Raw genomic sequence first — 15131 nt, 5'->3', positions numbered from 1 at the left:
TTTTTCAGATTTCTGTAACTGTTGAGTTTTCTGGATGAAGTATTTTTACTGTTTCATTTTAAGGTTTGAAAATCTAATATAGAGATTTAAGATAGAGATTGCTTTAGAGATTGCTTGTAACATGAAATATGTTTAAGACTTATAGTGTCTGAACCTTTGATGTCTAAACTTAATGTAACACTGTTTAGACTCTTTGGTAACATTTAAAGACTTTGTATCCATCTACACACATGCATACTTTATATGTTAAAGACTTTACATACATACACATACATACATATATATATTGATTGAAGCACCTCAATAAAAAGCTTACTCTTGTAGCTAAAAGTTGTGTCCTGCTTATTAGGTGACTAACTGAATAAAATAATATACTTCTTCTCATGAAGGGGTCGATTCTAAGAGCATAGTCACTGAAAGGCACTGGCCTGCTTCAAACTGTTTCAGTGGAACCATAATACCTTCTAAAACATGAGACATACATGCACTCCCCCCCAAGGCTCACATACATTCCACCCAGCATAATTAGCTGTCCATGGCTAATTAATGAGGCTAATTCACCTCATTAGGGGAAACTATTGTCAATTGTCACATATGGCTGGCATTCTGGACTCACCGAATGAAGTAAACTTGGAAGAGAGTTTATGCTCTCATTTCTCAGCAAGAGAGAGAGAGAGAGAGGAGTTGATTACATAAGGTGCTGTGTCTCCAAGCTTCAGGTGAAGAGGAAAATGGGCATCTGGGCTGTTTTAATTTGTAGCACTAGGCTTGCTGGATTGATATAACAAGACAGATCAAGGCTGACAGTTAAAGTAGCTTGACCCTAACCTTTTATTTTAACATCAAGTAAAATGGTGAGTTACAGAAGCAACGAGAATGGAGTTGCACAGAGATGATGCCACACAATGAGCTTCATAGTTTTATTATCTTCCAATGGAGTTTTAAATAGTGATAATTTCTGTACACGCATCTAGGTTTTTTGTTTGTTTGTTTGTTTCTTCATTTCCTGTCAGACCAGGAAGTGGTGATGCTGAAACTGTGAGGTAGCTACTAAGACTGGGAGCCAGACTTTTTCTTCTGGAATTTTCTGAACTGAGACTGTATTGCCACTGCAGCCTTCTCTGTCTCTGGTGCATCCATGTCTATGTCAAAATCCTCTTGAACTTTCTTTTCCCCATCTGGAAAAAGAACACAAACACAATTCCACAACAGATTAATATACATTTTATAACAAAATAGTGTATGAAGATTTGTTAACAGCTGCCTTGTTTTATTTTTGTGAATTGTATATTGGATCTTGCTGTGTTCTGCTGGGAGATTTTAAGAAAAGCTCCATTTTTAATTGTATGGGAATCTCGATTGTATATTGCAACCTAGTAGAATTTTTGATGCTTTAAGACTAGCCCTTTTTATTTATTTGTTTGCATTGTTTTGACAGTGAGCTGCCTTGAGTGGCAAATGTGACTGATAATTTTTTAAAATAAAAATAAATAGGTGATTATCATTATGCATTACTGAAATCAAAAAAGAAACCTTGTTAGGTCATGGACTCAGGCAAGGAAATAATCTAGCATGCTCATGAAGATGGGCATCACTGCTTAAGTCAAGACAAGAAATGAAGAAATTAAAAAAACCTAGAATCCCACCAGTGACAGTCTAAAATTTATTTATTTCCAGCACATACTATGTGCTGAAAGCTCATGTGAACACTCTACAAGCATCCCTTGATCAAAATGGTTAAAAACGGTAGTAGTAGTTGTTTTTAAAGATGTGGATCTCCCTACAGTCAAGCAATGAAATACCTCATTGTTTGAATGGGAGAGATTTAAGCATAATGCTTAACCCTCCCAGTGTCAGAGGTTGTCTTTGATTCTTCACTACATGTCCTTTGATTTCTATAGTAGCCATGCTTGGGCTGGCCCGTACAAGCTGTCAGGCTCTTGACATAAGTTAGGCCAGTGTTTGCATATTTTGCTCTGCTATTCCCACTCCCTGTTCCCCCCGCCCTCTGCCTTGGCCTTGGGCGGCTAAAAAGCAGTACTCTGTTTAGGTTGCTTCTTCCTCCCTTCCTGCCAGGCAACGTTATCTATCCCTTTCCCAGGCCCTTTGAAACTGCACCTGTGATGTAATCATGCTTTAAGTTATGCCTTGTAGTCTGCCTCGTCATTAGCAGCTTTGAACCTGCAAGTTGCCTTAGCTGTACCTGTTGCTTCTACAGTAAAGTTTACCTGCTTCTGACTTGGCTGTCTGAGCAAGTGGCTTTTGGGGAATTGCCTAGGTTGGCTGGAGAACCTGACATTAAGCTGCTAATCCTTTTTTGCATCCGAGCTCCGCTCCCATCCTAACGTTCGGGTGGCTATGGCGGGGGACAGTGATGACAAGAAAGAGGAGGACAAGACGGTACTGGGTGAGCCCGATCTTGACTCCAAGAAAGAGAAACTGGCGGGAGAGAAGCCGGACAGGGCGGGCATGGGAGCCAAACCGCGGGTGTCCTGTCTCAGTACTTGGCTAAAATCCCCCCGCTCTAGGGCCCCGTTGGGGGTCACCACCATGTGGCGGAAGCCGACGGTCCCCGGTTTGGAGGAGTTTGATGGCGATGTGGCCCGACGAGACTCCCGCTTACGGCATGAGTGGGAAGAGGAACGTCGGCATCTACAGTTTGAGTGCCAGGAGATGGCAGAACGGATGGACGCCATGTATACCTTGATGCAAGACATGGCACGGGAGTTGGATGATTTGCGGCAGAGGCCGTAGCCGCCACAGCAGCCCGTGGGGGCAGGACAGCCGGCTGTACCTCCGCCACCACCGGGGGATCATCCCGTTCCAGCCCCACCACATCGACGGGAGTTGAAAGTGACTTTCGATGGGTCAAGTGACCTGTTGTCTTATTTTTTGATCCAAGTGGATGTTTTTATGCGGGAACAGGGGGAAACGTTCACCTCTGATAAAAGTCGGGTTCAGTACGTTGCTTCACTGCTGCAAGGAGAGGCCGCAGCGTGGATGGTGCAACAGTATGAACTACACTCCCATGTTTTGTGGAGTCTGGATGACTTCATGGTAGCTCTCCGGAATCGGTTCGAGGATCCGCACCAGGGGGAGCGGGCCAAGACAGCTCTGCTGCAACTGCGCCAGGGGACTAAATCAGTGGTGCAGTATGCAAGTGAGTTCCAATTACTCTCGAGTAAGATCTTGGACTGGAGTGAGGCTACTCGGGTACAATATTTCCGCGAGGGACTTAACCCCGAATTGCAGCACTGGGCCTTTATGCAGGGAAACCTGTCGGATGTGGAGGGATGGGTGCGGCATGCGGCCGACATTGAAAACGTAGACAACTACTGCAAATATCCAAGCAGCGGACAGCGAGAGAGACCAAACCCCATGGAGACAAGCCAGGTACTTTTAAGGACTTTCGGCCCTTCCAGGGAGGGGGGCAGTCCGTGGCAGAGCGCCGTAAACACTTTGAGAGTGGAGCTTGTCTCGTTTGCGGTGGTTTGGGCCATTTTGCCATCTGTTGCCCGTCCCGAGCTGAGAAGCCAGGACCTTCACAGCCACCATCCGGGGAAACCGAAAGAGCGCGCACCGAGGGACAGTCCTGCCACCGGAGTGGCTTGCCAGGGAGGCGGAGTACACCCTTGGCGCTTCAAGTACAACCCGACCAGGAGAAGCCGAAAGCTACCGGCCCATTGGGGCCGCGGATTACAAATCCAGCATCCGGCTCATCGGAGCCACGGATTACAAATCCAGATTCCCCCTCCTCCAGTGATGGGGAGGAGTGGGGCCTGCCGGCAAAAAACGCCGTCGGTCTGCTGTAAAGGGAACTCCTCGGCAGACCGCCCCGGACCATGAGCAGGGAGCTCCAGTAATGGTAAGCGAGCAGGAGGACAATGTGTACGTTGAGGTTGCCCTTGCATTACCCAGAGGGGGACCGATGTTGCGTGCGGCAGCGCTGGTCGATTCGGGCTGTGCTCGGACTTTAATGAATGAAGAGACAGCCCATGCGTTAAAGGTGAAACGAGTCAAGTTACCCGAGCCCGTTAAATTTTCCCAGATAAACGAGAGTGGCTTTAGAGGTGGGCCGGTCACACATAGGACGGAACGGGTCACCCTGGGAGTGGGAGAACATTGGGAACAGCTCCACTTCACTATAGCTCCCATACAGGCCCCTATTGTCTTGGGAATGAACTGGTTGCTTGATCACAGTCCCATTATAGATTGGAAAGAACGCACAAGCTCAATGTGACCGACATAGATGAGAGATGGTCTTCAGAGAGCAAGCGGCTGTTTTGCTGGAGCAGCCGTCAGTGAATACTCTACCGCCTCAGCTCCCTAAAGAATACGCACAGTTTGCTGATGTGTTCGATGTTCGTGAATGTGATGAGTTGCCCCCCCATCGAGAGACAGACTGCACAATTGAACTGGTGGGGGAAGGCAACCTTTAAAAAAGGGAAAATTTACCCTATGAGTCCTAAGGAAAAGGCAGTATTAAGAGAGTATCTGGACACTAATTTGGCAAGGGGGTTCATTTGCCCTTCCAAAGCGCCTTATTCAGCACCCACTTTCTTTGTGAAGAAAAAAGACTGGTGATTTACAACTCTGTATTGATTTCCGCAGACTTAATGCGGTCACACAGTCTAATGCTTACCCCCTTCCTCTCATCCAGACCTGCTCGCTCAATTGAAAGAAGGCCGGATTTTTACTAAGCTGGACTTGGTGGAAGCTTACCATCGCATCAGGATTAGGGAAGGGGATGAACATAAAACGGCCTTCTCTAGTTGTTTTGGGATGATTGAGTACTTAGTGATGCCATTCGGATTGACGGGGTCTCCTAGTATGTTCATGCAAATGATTAATGAAGTGTTACACAACTTGCTATTCAGAGGAGTGATTATTTATTTGGATGACATTTTAATTTACACGAAAACTATGGAAAAACATGTGGTCCTGGTCAAAGAAGTTTTGAAACGGTTTCGCGCTCATAAACTGTATGCAAAGGTATCCAAGTGTGACTTCCATCAGCCGTCTATAACGTTCCTGGGTTATATTGTGTTGCAACAGGGGCTTGAGATGGATCCCAAAAAGGTTCAGGCCGTGGTAGAGTGGGAAACCCCCACTACTCACAGGCAGTTACAGCAATTTCTTGGGTTTGCTAATTTTTATCGGAAGTTCATTCATGACTTTGCCCAAGTAGCTTTGCCCCTCACCTCCCTACTACAAACGAAGGGGAAGGGACCCGCAGCCGCTTTGCCGTCAGCCCGGCTGCAATGGTCTCCTGAATGCCAACAGGCATTTGATACGCTCAAACAGTTGTTCACGTCAGAACCAGTACTACAGCATCCAGATTGTGAAAGACCCTTTATTGTGCAAGTGGACGCTTCCAAGGTGGCTATGGGGGGGGGGAGCTTTTACAAAAGGATGCGGATGGACATTTAAAACCGTGCACTTCTCAAAAAAGTTTTCCCCAGCCGAAATTAACTGGGCTATTTGGGAGAAAGAGGCAGCCACTGTGAAACATGCCCTTACTGTCTGGAGACATTTTCTGGAGGGGGTTGAGGTGCCCTTTGAGGTCTGGACTGACCACAAAAATTTAGAGGCACTTAAAGGCTCTAGAAAGCTGTCAGCAAAACAAGTTCGTTGGGCGCAATTCTTTGCCAAGTTTCGGTTTGTACTAAAACATGTTCCAGGGAAAGACAACTCTTTGGCTGACGCGTTGTCCTGGCTTCCCCAGTACTGTGGTCAAATTGATAGTCCTGTTGATTTCCTCTTTACTCCTGAGCAGCGGGGGGAGGTTTTGGGGTTGGCTGTGACTATCCGGGCTCAAAGCCGGGCAAAGGACTCCGCCGCGGCCAGCAGGCTCCTGGAGGCTTTCCAGATGAAACTGAGCGAAGCTGCACTTCAGGAGGAAGGCGGCCAGATCCTCCCCTAAGCCCTCACCCGTCAAGGGGACTTGTGGTTTCATGGGAAACAACTCTATGTGCCTGAAATGATTCGGAAGGACGTATTGGAGATGGTTCATGAGGCTAAGACAGCAGGACATTTTGGGTTTGTCAAATCTTTGCATTTACTACTGCGTCAGTTTTGGTGGCCGGGAATGAGGGCGGATGTGGATCTGTTTGTGCACAGTTGTCCCACCTGCGCAACCTCGAAAAAACTCATGGGGAAGCCCCCTGGCCTCCTCAAACCTTTGGAAGTTCTGTCTGTTCCCTGGGAAGTCATTACCATGGACTTTATTACGGACCTTCCTCCTAGTCGGGGGAAAACAGTATTGTGGGTAGTAATGGACTTATTTTCCAAGCAAGTACATTTTGTCCCCTGTTCAGGTTTGCCTTCTGCCCAAAAGTTGGCATGCATGTTCATTGCGCACGTGATGAAATATCATGGTTTACCACGTAAGGTGATTTCCGACAGAGGGCCACAATTTGTAGCACAATTTTGGACAGCCTTCCTGAAATTAATGGGGGTGGAACAAGGTTTGTCATCAGCTTACCACCCTCAAATGGATGGACAAACGGAAAGAGTCAATGCTGTGATCGAATGTTATTTACGGTGTTGTGAATTACCATCAAGACAATTGGGTTGATTTGTTACCTTTTGCTGAATATGCTTACAATAATGCTCCCCATTCGTCCACAGGATTTAGCCCCTTTCGGGTAGTGTATGGCAGGGAGTTTAGGCCTTTTGGAAACGCATCCCTGCCCCTGGAGGTGGAGGGTGCAGGGGACATCAAAGACTGGGTACACATAGTACAAACTACCTGGCCTTGGCTCCAGAAAAATTTGGAACGAGCCAAAAACAAATATAAGGAGCAAGCGGATAAACATCGTTCACTAGGGTGGGATCTTAAGGTGGGGGATCAAGTGTATCTGTCCACAAAAAATCTACAGTCATTACGCCCCAGTAAGAAACTTAGTGAGAAGTATGTTGGTCCCTACCCTATCATTAGAGTGATCAACAAAGTCACCGTGGAGTTGGCACTCCCTAAAGCACTTAGGGGGGTACACCCGGTGTTTCATATCAGCCTCCTCAAGCCCTTTACAGCGGCCCCCCACTTCCATCCAGAGCCCGAGCCTGAAGTGCCTACTGTGGTGGGGGGGAGGTACATTTTGAAGTTTTTAGAATTCTGGATTCCAAACTAAAAAGACATCTGGTTTGATGGAAATATCTGGGACTGGCCCATGATGAGTTGGGGGCAGCCTCACATGTTGCGGCTCCTCGGCTGGTTCACAGATTTCACTATGCTTACCCTCTGAAGCCTCAACCAACCTCAGATGTGGGAGGGGGGCCTTAAGGGGGGCAGAATGTCAGAGGTTGTCTTTGATTCTTCACTACATGTCCTTTGATTTCTATAGTAGCCATGCTTGGGCTGGCCCGTACAAGCGGTCTTGACATAAGTTAGGCCAGTGTTTGCATATTTTGCTCTGCTATTCCCACTCCCTGTTCCCCCCGCCCTCTGCCTTGGCCTTGAGCGGCTAACGAGCAGTACTCTGTTTAGGTTGCTTCTTCCTCCCTTCCTGCCAGGCAACGTTATCTATCCCTTTCCCAGGCCCTTTGAAACTGCACCTGTGATATAATCATGCTTTAAGTTATGCCTTGTAATCTGGCTCATCATTAGCAGCTTTGAACCTGCAAGTTGCCTTAGCTGTACCTGTTGCTTCTACAGTAAAGTTTACCTGCTTCTGACTTGGCTGTCTGAGCAAGTGGCTTTTGGGGAATTGCCCAGGTTGGCTGGAGAACCTGACACCCGGTGATTTCAAACAGAAATCGAACACTTTGCACCCAAAATTCTTTCACTGATTCATCTGCTAAGATCCATTGTGACATACACTTATTCATCAGGCACTGGGGAAGAAGAAGTGTTGGTTTTTATATGCCAACTTTTTCAACCACTGAAGGAAGAAACAAATCTGCTTACAATTCCCTTCCCTTCTCCTCCCCACAACAGACACCCTGTGATGTAGGTGGGGCTGAGAGAGCTCTAAGGGAGCTGTGATTAGCCCAAGGTCACCCAGCTGGCTTCAAGTGTAGGAGTGGGGAAACCAACCTGGTTCTCCAGATTAGAGTCCAGCCTTTTAAATACTGTTTGACAGCCTCTTAAATACTGACTTTGGAATAGAACTCTGGGGAATAATGTGAGAAACACAGAGATGGTGCGGTTTTAACGCATAGGACTTGGGTTGTGCAAAAAACATTGGTAAATTTCAGGTTCGGGTTTAGTGGGCCCGATTTTTTTTCAGTAAAACCAGAATAAGCTGAATAAACATACTGGTAAAGGGGTATTTTAGCTTTATTTCTGGGTTTACCGAAAAAATTCGAGTCTGTGGGGATTTTTTCCCCGAAGTTCCTGTGCAGCCATTTTTGGAGATAGAGTTCCCAAATTTTCAGGGTAGCTTCCTTGCATGAACCCCAAACTTTGGGACAGTGGCCCAATTTTAAGGGGTTGGGAAGGGGTTGCCCCTCCTCCATAGAGAAGTATGGTAACGTTTACAATGCTTCTCTATGGAGTCAACTCTTTCCAGACCCCATAAAATTGGACCCCTTGACCCAATCATCACCAAACTTTGGGGTTCATGCAAGGAGAGTCCCTTGAAGCTACCCTGAAAATTTGGGAACTCTACCTCCAAAAATGCCCCCACAGGAGCTTTGAATTTTGTTCCCCAAAAGCTGAAGCCAAAAAGAGCTGAATACCTCAGCTTTATTCCCAGGTTTTGGCATTCGGTAAAACCAAAACCCAAATATTGCTGAAATGGCTCATTTCGGGTTTATTTTCAGTTTGGGTTTATCAATATGCACAACCCTACATAGGATGAGATACACATCACAGCATGTGAGGCACCTCCTAATTGAAATAATTCTAGTCTCCAAGAAACCTAACCTAAGAAGCTCCATCTGAGTATATTTGCTTCATGTGCAGTGCTAGCTGCTTTGGTAGGACAATAAAAGGAATTTAAAAAAATAGGAGATAATGCTATTTACATCAGTTGTTCAAACCAGTGTTTCTCTATTGTATCACTCATGTTTTGGAACCTATGTTTTGGAATTTCATCCTTCAGTTATACTATGATGAAATTTAAGAATGAAGAATGATAAAGTACTATAATTTCAGTTTTTCTTATACAAAGGTCCCCTCTCCCACACCTTTTGAAAGTTGGTTTATATAGACTCAAGCACAAGACTATTTGGTATTCATGGCTTTAGAAGGATGGTGAATGCTTTTAAGTTAACAGTATCACCATCATTCATTTCAGTTCTGACTCAAAAAGTAAATCAAGAAATTAGCTGAAGGCATAGTAGTGAGTAATTACATTTTCACCGCATATCTCAGAAGCTTGCTCACTATCCATCCTGTCCTTTTTATTGATTGTGGTGTACAGAAACACATTACGTAGCTAACAGATTTGTTCTACAACAGGACTGAATAGCTAATTTACTTCTGCAGCTAAAGCATTGGGAATGAGTGGTGGAATAAGGAGAGACGATCGGGACAACTGATTTAGCTTGTGATGCATGTTTTGGTTTCCTTTTGTATCTAGAAAAATGATGTGATTGTTGTCTAAATAATTAATAGATTTATTTTCTAAGGGATATTTTTAAAGCATAGCCTACACAAGAATGAAAAATAATTTATAAGCACAGGTGCATTGTCCCTAAATGAAATATTTATTTTGGAGGATCAATCTTCACACAGAGTTATTATTTGGCAGTAACAATTTTCTACTGTTTATTTGGGCATTGATGTTGTGTGTCCAAGTTTTCACAAAAAGAAAAAGCATTGAGAAACAACTGTGTTCATGAAATGTCTTGATGGTTCTGGATTTGGAATGTGAGGGGGAAGTTAGACCATGTTTTGGACCTTAGTACAAGATTAGAGTGCACAGACCTACCTTATTGATAAGTGACAGAAACAAAAGGGAAATGTCAGCGACAAGTTCCTGCCATGGGAAGGAAGGAGAGGAGGCTCTTTTAGGAACAAGTGAAGCCATTTAAGAGTTAAGGGATGAATAACTAGATCAATAGGCAGCAAAGTCACCGGCAGCCCATTCCTGAGGGGGGAGCAGATAGGCAGTGGCCAGGAATGGTGCAGCCACACTGCCTCCACAGAGGCTTTCTGGCCACCAAAAGGAAATTACACACGGTTTTAAAACAAAATGTCCCCATTTCCCAACCAGGAGCTCTCTCAGCCCCACCTACCTCACAGGGTGTCTGTTGTGGGGAGGGGAAGGGAAGGGAATTGTAAGTAGGTTTGTTTCTTCCTTCAGTGGCAGAGAAAGTTGGCATATAAAAACCAACTCTTCTTCTTCTTCCTCAGGGCCTGATGAATAAGTGTCACAATGGATCTTAGCAGAGGTGCAAAGTGTCCGATTTCTGTTTGAAATCACTGGGAGGGTTAAGCATATGCTTAAATCTCTCCCATTCAAACAATGAGGTATTTCATTGCTTGACTGTAGGGAGATCCACATCTTTAAAAACAACAACTACTACTGTTTTTAACCATCTTGATCAAGGGATCCTTGTAGAGTGTTCAGGTGAGCTTTCAGCACATAGTATGTGCTGGAAATAAATGTACTTCGTACACCACTAGCTTCTTTCCCTCACGATATTAATAATGTAGGTGTTTAGGCACTGCTTGAAAATCTCCAAGGAAATCATTCTGATTCAAAATGCCAGATGAAATTTGATATTCATTTATTTGTGAAGGTTCTTCTAAGTTACAAAAAAAAAAGTGCCTTTGGTGATATAACATTCTCCTTTTCCAGACCAATCTGTACTTTGAAGGAATGAAACCCAAGTTGGCAATATCCCATGAACTTAAACTCTAAAATGGGACTTGATACTCAAGAAATGTACCTAGTAATATTGGAAACTTTTCATGTGATTAGATAATTCGATAGGAAAAGAAAGTTTGGAGGCAGAATAAATGTATTACTAAGTCATATCCAGATCATGAATAACTGTTGAGCATTCCTAAGAAATTAGATAGAGAAATAATATCTTTATAGTAAACTGTAAATTGTCAATTGGACAAAAGATAGCCAATCTGAGCTTCTTTTGCCTTCATCTTTACTTTGGCAGTGCAGTGTTCTGTTTGCAAAACAGCAGGCGAGATGTACAGTGTGATGGTTGCTGTTGTATGAAATTAAATGTTATTTCAGTTCAAGCCTTTGAAGTTTCTGATTAATATTTTCCTCCCAGTTGTACTAACGAGAGAGCAGGGCCCTGTCCACACTCACAAGTAGTGCCGCCTTCTCATGCGCATTTTCCCTGCATGTACACACTTCATGTCACGCGAAGGATGTTGGAAGCGTCCTCAGCGCACGATTTCTGCGCGTTAACAGTAATCGGATATACGGCGATGTAAATAAAAAAAGCCGTTTTCCCCACCCGAAGGCTGGAGTGCGATCTGAAAATCCACTTTATTTCTCCCCTTGCTGCCAGGCCATCCCATCCCACAATCCGTCACTGCGAAAACTGTCCAATCGCGTCCGCCCAACGAGACTCCCGCTGGGCATGCGTGGAAGATGATCACATGTTAACCGATAGCGAAGGCATTTTTGCTTCGAGGGTGTTGCTGCCCCGCACTGTGGACAAAAGAAAATGGCCGCAAGTGGGAACGCTGATCCCAGCATAACCAAATCACATGGTGGTAGAGGGGTATCTTGGCGTGAAAGGGAAACCCTGGACTTGCTCGCAATATGGGGTGAGGAGAAGACCCAGGAATCCCTTTGCGCCTCCCATCGAAACATAGATGTTTTCGAGAGGATCGCTCGACAGATGGCGGCGATGGGTCATCGAAGGACGGCCGTAGAGTGCCGAACCATAATGCTCGCTCCGGCAACGATCCTGCAACCTGCGCGTTCTACCCAGAGCTGCACAGGATCCTGAGTGGCGATGCCAGTGTCATTCCTAGAAGGGTGGCATGAAGTCTACAGGTTCGCTGGGTTGTAGGAGAACGTCCCCCCCCCCGGAGGAGGTGGCCCCGGGGTCGGAGGAGCTTTTCTCCCATGAGATGGTGACTATCAATGCCAGGGACATAGTTGCCACCCCCGCGCCCCATGAACAAGGTATGTGAAAGGATGTAATCGATTTTTTTAGGGTGTGTGGGTCATTTATTTGCCCCTAACAATCACCCCTTTTTCCTCGCTACACAGCCTCGAATGAGGGACGGGAGAATCGGGGATATCATTTTTGACACAAGATAAGTAGAGTACACCAGAGTAAATATAATGAGAAAGAAAAATAATAAAATCAATGTATAATATTTCATTTTAAACCAACATTTGAACCTCTAGAGGTATGTGGGTTTTCTCCTGAACAATCGATATGGTTGACAAATGTTTTGCTTTTAAAATGTTAATATAGAACCGTTTAATCAGGAGACTACTGCTATTATCTGCTATTACTTCAGAAATGTTAATATGTTCTGAGTTATAGGCCTGGGTTTTATCATCACGGTGCATTAGTATTGCTTGGCATGGGGATGAGAGAGAAAAAAATACAGACATCTGGCCAATTTCATTGTCTTTCCCTAAAATAAAAATGACACAGAACTGGAAAGAAACCTTTATAAGGAGCTAACATATGCTGGTGTTACTGAAACACCTCCATACTGAAGTGTTCCTTACATTAAAGGAATCAAAAGTGCACACACTGAAGAGTTTGTGCTAGAGCACTAGCCTCCAAGAGGAAATAGCAGCAAAAATCCACATTTTGTACTCAAGCCAAAGAAGAGTTGTTCGATGCTTAAATGCCTCTGCGATTAGTAAAACAGATTATGCACTGTTTCAGAGGCCCATCATGTGCCAAGATAACACAATTAACAGTTAATGATAAAGTAGGTTAAATCTTTATATCTCATTTCACTGTGATACCCTACAAATGGAACCAACCACAGAGATATAACTTTGTCCTCCATTAAATCTATTAATGGGGTAATTCAATGTGTAATGAAATATTAACTAGACAATTACAGATGGAGATAAGCCAATATGATGGTTCTCCAATCAGTCATTTTGCATATCTTTTAAAATTGCAGCTTCACTTCATACCCCAACGAGGTACTCTATCAAGACCTTTCCCCAGTAAAGCTCCTTTCTGAAAAATGGACATCATGTAGAACTGTTGCTTGGTAGAATGCACCCAGCACAGTTTTTAGTGTTTTTTCCCCTCTGATGATTGAAATACACCATTTTTCCTTCCTCATCGTCCTTTTTTTTTTTTAAGCTGTCAAGTCACAGCTGAATTTCTGGCAACCCCATAGGGTTTTCAAGGCAAGAGATGTTCAGAGGTGGTTGCCCCTGTCATGCCCCTGGTATTTCTTGGCGGTCTCCCATCCAAATACTTGCCAGGGTTGATGCTGAGTGTGATTGGCCCGAGGTCACTCAGCAAGTTTCCATGGTGAGAGTAGGGATTCAAACTTGGGTTTCCCAGATCTTAGTCCAACATCTTAACCACTACACCACACTGTCTCTCTATTATTCTTCCATTAGCGGTATTGTATGAAAGGTAAAAGGTGATCCCCTGCTGCTTGCTACTGACAGAAAGGCCAGCCAGCCAAACAGCAAGGGAGGCGGAGGGCAGCCTCAGGAAGGTTTCCAGGCAAGGACGCAGGCTACAGCATCATGGCTCTCCTCCTTTGTAATGAACTGTAACCATGAGGTGAATGAAGCTAACCATGCCTTTAGGCACTTGAATATGTCTGTGCAAGCAAGCAGTGGCTGGACTGGTGCTTTCAAGACCCAATGGACCCCAGCTGTGATGTTCCCCACACCCCAGAGGATGCCATTGGGGATTATTCCTATGTAAATGTGCATGGGCCAGAACTAACAATTCTCAGTGGCCTTGGGAAATTAAAAAAAAAAAAAACTCTTGGTTCATCATCATAGCTTCTGTGCAATCCCACAATGGGTTTTGGTCTGCTAGGGACCCAACGTTACATTGTATTGGTCTCTCAGGATCCAAGAAGGACTGGTCAGCATCCTCACACAACCTACCCTGAGGGTTGGTAGAAGCTACCACACTCTATCTTGAGTGCACGGCTGTTCAATGTCACGTTATGTAACATGGCTCTCTCCAACAGAGTACTGTTTATCTTTGCCACATTCCTGCATGTATTTTGGATGAGATACAACATAGTGTTGGGTCCCTAGAAGACCAAAACTCATGTATGCCTGCACAGAAGACCACTCAATGAACAGCTACAGGTAAGTGCAACCCTGTTTTTAAAATCAGAAAATTAATACATTTGGTGCCAGTTGAAGGTATATGGAAGGAAATTCCATATGAGGCATTGCAGTAGAAAAAAATCTGTCTCCCTTATACTGCTTACATCATTTGGAATGCAGGGGACTCAGTAGGGCATAACATGACAATCTCATTCAGGCATGTTCATACAGGATTGTATCCTGGCAGTTCAGGGATTTAAGGACCTTTATCTTGATTTGGCCTCAGAAATGATCAGGTTACCAGTGAGGATCTTTAAGCGCTTGTGGGATATGTTGCCTGCAATAGGGGATGAAAACGTTCCTTTATTTGGACTACTGGTAGGAAGCATTGCCCTTCCTCTAATTTGGCATGATGTTGCCTGCGCCCACACCACATGCTTCCAGCTGCAACCTCGGGTAAAGGGCCAGGTGGAGGCAGTGGTGGCTGGAAGTGCACAGCGTTGGTCCTGGAAGGAGCCGCCGCCACTTTGCCTCTCACAGTGGGGCTTCAGGCTGTTGCAATGTGTACTGAAACCCTGGCTGGTGCTGGGGAGAGGGGGGAGCTGGAGGAGGGCTTGGGAGTGGGGGGAGGGTGAGAGAGGCACAGGTCCAGGGGGGGGGGAAGGAGGAGCTGCTGCCTCCCAGGCAGGGAGTTGCCCCACATGCTGAGACACATGGGCAAGGGACTCGTGACTGTTACACTCCTTACTTCCCAACTTCACATATGCACTGATGGGATCTGTGCTGGCAGCGACAGACCAAGAAAGGGATCTTGGGGTGGTAGTGGATAGCTCAAAGAAGATGTCAACCCAGTGTGCGGCTGCTGTAAAAAAGGCAAATTCCATGCTGGCCATAATTAGACGAGGAATAGAGAATAAAATTGCTGATATTGTACTGCCCTTGTACAAATCTATGGTGAGACCACACTTGGAATAC

At 45.1% G+C, this 15131-nt stretch overlaps 1 protein-coding gene across 1 annotated transcript in view; it reads right to left on the bottom strand.

Moving 5' to 3' along the window:
• Positions 1 to 720: 720 nt before the first annotated feature.
• The window catches only part of PCP4 (Purkinje cell protein 4), an 87825-nt gene continuing 73414 nt past the window's right edge, over positions 721 to 15131 (bottom strand). Inside the window, exon 3 of the mRNA XM_056858551.1 lies at positions 721 to 1178. Coding sequence (XP_056714529.1) covers positions 1051 to 1178 — 128 coding nt within the window. The 3' untranslated portion in view covers positions 721 to 1050. The remainder of the gene's footprint in view (positions 1179 to 15131) is intronic.

The sequence above is a fragment of the Euleptes europaea genome, chromosome 12 (genome assembly GCF_029931775.1).
Source record: "Euleptes europaea isolate rEulEur1 chromosome 12, rEulEur1.hap1, whole genome shotgun sequence".
Classification (NCBI taxonomy): Eukaryota; Metazoa; Chordata; class Lepidosauria; order Squamata; family Sphaerodactylidae; genus Euleptes; species Euleptes europaea.
Note: the sequence above shows the minus strand (reverse complement) of the source record. Positions and strands in the feature narration are given on the sequence as shown.